Source organism: Babylonia areolata, chromosome 3 (genome assembly GCF_041734735.1).
Source record: "Babylonia areolata isolate BAREFJ2019XMU chromosome 3, ASM4173473v1, whole genome shotgun sequence".
Taxonomy (NCBI): domain Eukaryota; kingdom Metazoa; phylum Mollusca; class Gastropoda; order Neogastropoda; family Buccinidae; genus Babylonia; species Babylonia areolata.
This window is the reverse complement of record NC_134878.1, coordinates 58156486-58161485: the sequence shown is the minus strand read 5'-3', so window position 1 is coordinate 58161485 and position 5000 is coordinate 58156486. Positions and strand designations below refer to the sequence as shown.

The window sequence follows — 5000 nt, the reverse complement described above, 5'->3', positions numbered from 1 at the left end:
TTACGTGCAAGTTCTGTACACATTAGTCTGCACGCTTCTGAACTACAGAACGTTTACAACAAAACAACAACAACAACAAATCAACAACAACAACAACGAAAAGATCTTTAAGCTGCATGTATGATGATGATGATAACAATAACAAAAAAAACAACAACAACAACAAAGAAGAAGGAGAAGAAGAAGAAAGAAGGAGAACAATTCTTATAGAGCAAAATTAAATTTCCTGAAAAAAAAACCCAAACAATTCTTAATGTTCTGTGCACAAGAAGATATATGTGAAACAAACAACAACAACAAAAAGCACCAAAAAAAAGGAAAAGGAACAGTTTCACAATACAGACAATAAAAGCACATATCCCCTTACACACACACACACACACACACACACACACACGCACGCGCGCGCGCGCACACACACACACACACACACACACACACACACACACACACATCACTGTGTGGAGGAGGTATGTAATCCCACAGAAATAGCCTGCTGGATGTTGTTGAAGACGTGGGCAGAGTCGGGGTGGAGGGTGCAGGGAGGAAAGGTGGGGTGGGGCAGGGAGAGAGAGGAGGGGGTGGGGGGTGCAGGGAGGAAAGGTGGGGTGGGGCAGGGAGAGAGAGGAGGGGGTGGGGGGTGCAGGGGGGGGAAGGTGGGGTGGGGCAGGGAGAGAGAAGAGGGCGTGGGGGGCCGGAGGCAGCAAAGAAGAAAAACAACAACAAAATGAATGAATAAATAAATGAATGAATAAAATAAATAAATAAACAGATAAATAAATAATTCAATGAATGAATGAAGAGATCAATAAATAAATAAAACATTCCATAGCCCACTCACAGATGCCCAGCTACTGTACAGCCCGGACACAAAGAAGGTGGCGGCCGTGGAGCAGTTGTTGGGGTTCTTGAGACCGTCGCTAAACAGCTGTTGGAAGTGGGGGAAGTTGGACGTGGTGACGGCGTCATCGAACGTCAGCACCACCATCTGGGGCACCTCAGCGGCGAGCAGGTTGCCGGGAATGTCCGCGCCCACGCAGCGACAGTCGGGCAGCTGACAGGTCGTGGAGTTGCACGTGCCTGCCGAACACACACACACACACACACACACACACCACGTGACTGGTTGTGGTTTACATCATAAGGATTTTGTTCCTGCCCCGGGAATGGTGTTGGGGTGGGGTGGTGGTGGAGGGGTTCGGGGGCTAGGAGTGTGTGTGTGGGGGGGAGGGGGGTGTATCTAAAGTTTAATGTATAAAGTCTACAAAAGCAACAAAGTTTAGAGTTTCTACTGAAATATTTTGAAAACCAAAGTCATGAAGGGTGAGTTTCCATCCTTACCCGTTCGACTATAGCCTGTTCTGAATCAGGCTTGCTGCTCATCATTTTTTGTCTCCCTTTGCTAACATTCGGTGAGTAGAGAGAGAGAGAGACAAGACAAGCACTGGTGTGCTTTTTTTTACATCCAGTCCCCGCCCTGAATAGGGTCTACACTACACAATATTTAATAAAAATGAAAGCATGGTGTTAGTAGAGATACATAACAGAGGAAAAATATATACATAAATCAAAACAAAACAACCACACACACACACACACACACACACACACACAATGAGATAGACAGAGACAGAGATAGAAGAAGAAGAAGAGGAAGAGAAATCGAGAGGAACGGAGAGAGAAGAGGTTAACAAAACCACAAACACACTGAGGCAAAGAAACAAACAAAGGAAGTAAACGAACAAAAAAACAAAACAAAAAAGCCTCAGGACACAGAAGCAAGCGGGGCCAACACACACACACACACACACACACACACACACACACACACACACATCCACATGTTTGCTCACACACGTGTTGCTGTGTTGTGCACGTTCCTGATTGATTTCTTTTTTGTACGTTTGTTTGCTCTCTCAAGTGAGAGAGCAAACAAACGTACAAAAAAGAAAGAGTGAGAGAGCAAACAAACGTACAAAAAAGAAATCAATCAGGAACGTGCACAACACAGCAACACGTGTGTGAGCAAACATGTGGATGTGTGTGTGTGTGTGTGTGTGTGTGTGTGTGTGTGTGTGTGTGTGTGTGTGCGTGTGTGTGTGCGTGTGTGTGAGTGTCCGTGTGTGCAGGTGTTTGTGAGGGTATGGTGCTCTGGTACGCGTGTGTAAGTGTGTAGGCATGTCAGTATGTCCGAACAGAATTCTATGCTAGAAAATACGAAATATCTTAATGCTTATGCAATTGTGTGTGTGTGTGTGTGTGTGTGTGTCTGTAAGGGAGGAGCACCTATATATATATATATATATATATATATATATATATATATATATATATATATATATATATAGTGTGTGTGTGTGTGTGTGTGTATGTGTGTTTGTGTGATCGTGTGTGTGTGTGTTCTATGAAATGCATTTTGTTTTAATCTAAGCCTAATTTACTTCATAGCTTTTATAATCTGATTCATCTCTTAAGTGTGCTTTTTGACTCACTTGTGTAAACAAAGTGAGTCTATGTTTTAACCCGGTGTTCGGTTGTGTGTGTGTGTGTGTGTGTGTGTGTGTGTGTGTGTGTGTGTGTCCGTGGTAAACTTTAACATTGCCATTTTCTCTGCAAATACTTTGTCAGTTGACACCAAATTTGGCATAAAAATAGGAAAAATTCAGTTCTTTCCAGTCATCTTGTTTAAAACAATATTGCACCTCTGGGATGGGCACACAAAAAAATAAATAAATAAGCCAAATTATATGCAAACTGAATTTACTGTTATATTTATAATTTTTTTTATTCTCTAAATTTGGCACTTTGATCTGATATTCTGACACAACAACAAGAGCAGTCACTTTTATCATTTTTTGTTCAAACAGGAACTTCTTTTGCTAAGCATGGAAGTTATGTTTATTTTGCATGTCTTTGGTGCAGATAGAAAAAAAAAGGAAATTAATCTGTAATTAATGCTTGGGGGCTTAATTTGATTTAAACTGATCTTTCTCGTCTTAAACATTACAGTTTGAATTTATACTGAATACATAAAAAAAACTTGTGTGTTTTACTCTCAGTGTACAGGGCTTTCACTATGTTCATTCGCCCAAGTGGTCTTTTTCGGAAAATACTAAAATCAATACGACGAGTGGACTTTATAGATCTCTTGGCTGAGCCCTGAAGGTCATGGGCAAAAATCAACTGCGTACACATATTTATACATATTCAAAGCGCTTGCTCATGTTCTTCGCGAACGCGAACGACGCCATTTTGTTTCAAGTTGTTGACCTGCCCGTTAAATCCTATTTTCAATCCACAAAACACGATAACATGTGATGGAAAGTTGGAGAAGGAGACCGTTAAATATTTAATCAGAGAAAGATTTGTGAACGCCTCATCACTTAATGTATTATGCCCCAAACTGCCATAAAAATATCCACAGAATAGTCGGAATTCACAGTTAAAAATAATAAACCATGAGAGTTAATACCCTTGAATTGATGAAACGTAAAAATTTCCAGTCTTGACTTTCCTCAAAATGAAGTCCTTTTCACTTCATACGACGTTTAGAAGTACTTGTACTTGGCTCTACATGTTATTAGTTTACCAAAATACTCAATTTTCGTATCAACTTTAAAACTATAAAACTAGAATGAACATAAATGAGAAATTGAATCGACCATGTCAACCGGTTAGGTGTAACTAAACTTGTACATCTATATAGATCCACAGAAAACGGCTAAATGTTGTAGTGTGATTGCGGCGATAGCCACGTCTTCTTTACCGCAGACTTAAAAAGAATATCTAATTGCCCTTAAAGATTGTTTTAATGCCCAAGATACACCAGAATGATATGATTTAAACAGCGTTCTCACTGCGAATACCGCAATCGATTTATCATCCTTTAAAAAAGCATGTTTAAATGTTATATTTTTGAACGTCAGTTAAGGAGCCACAATAGTGTAATGGGTAAGACAGTTTCTTCTCACCCGAACACGCGGGGTTCGAATCTGCCGTTAGGACTTTTTTTTTCTTTTTCTTTCAACCCGAAGCTTTATAATAACAAATACAGAACACATTTTAACGATTAAATTTTTTTAAAGTGTATCACAAGTGAGTCTTGAAGGCCTTGCCTCTCTTGTTCATTCATATGAACACACTGGATGTTTTCCATTGTCAGAGAGTGGTTGGTTTAAATAATCTTTAATTGTTCAACAATGTATATGATTACAATGCAATGAATGACAAAAGAGCATCAACAAGCTTAAAGCTTATTCTGTGCTCACAACGTTGCACTTCAATTTTATCATGACGGCTGATGAACCATATTATGACTTGTATCAAATAACATTCATAAACAGTAAGTAATGAAATAATGAAATAAAACAAAAACAAACAGTACATAATATAGTAAAATAATGCTAATATCAATATCAACATGAGACCAAATCCACCACCACCAGAGTAATTGGCCTAATAGAAGAAAAACACGAAGAAGAAGAAGAAAATTTAGAAGAATGAGAGTGGTTGATATGTTTTTTAAGGCATGTTTATCGGCAACTTGATGATGTAAGGCGCTTTGAGCAGCACTGGGCCTAGATATCGCGCCATAGAAAAACTATGTATTATTACTATTATTATTATTATTATTACATCTGGCAAAGTGTTCTTCTTCTTCTTCGTTCGTAGGCTGCAACTCCCACGTTCACTCGTATGCATACGAGTAGGCTTTTACGTGTATGACCGTTTTTACCCCGCCATGCAGGCAGCCATACTCCGTTTTCGGGGGTGTGCATGCTGGGTATGTTCTTGTTTCCATAACCCACCGTACGCTGACATGGATTACGGGATCTTTAACGTGCGTATTTGATCTTCTGCTTGCATATACACACGAAGGGGGTTCGGGCACTAGCAGGTCTGCACATATGTTGACCTGGGAGATCGTAAAAATCTCCACCCTTTACCCACCAGGCGCCGTCACCGTGATTCGAAGCCGGGACCCTCAGATTGACAGTCCA

General features: G+C 40.1%; 1 protein-coding gene across 1 annotated transcript in view; it reads right to left on the bottom strand.

The window, feature by feature from the left end:
• Nucleotides 1–5000, bottom strand: part of LOC143280155 (chitin deacetylase 7-like) — an 18279-nt gene that overhangs the window by 8404 nt on the left and 4875 nt on the right. Inside the window, exon 3 of the mRNA XM_076584739.1 lies at nt 842–1080. Coding sequence (XP_076440854.1) covers nt 842–1080 — 239 coding nt within the window. The remainder of the gene's footprint in view (nt 1–841; nt 1081–5000) is intronic.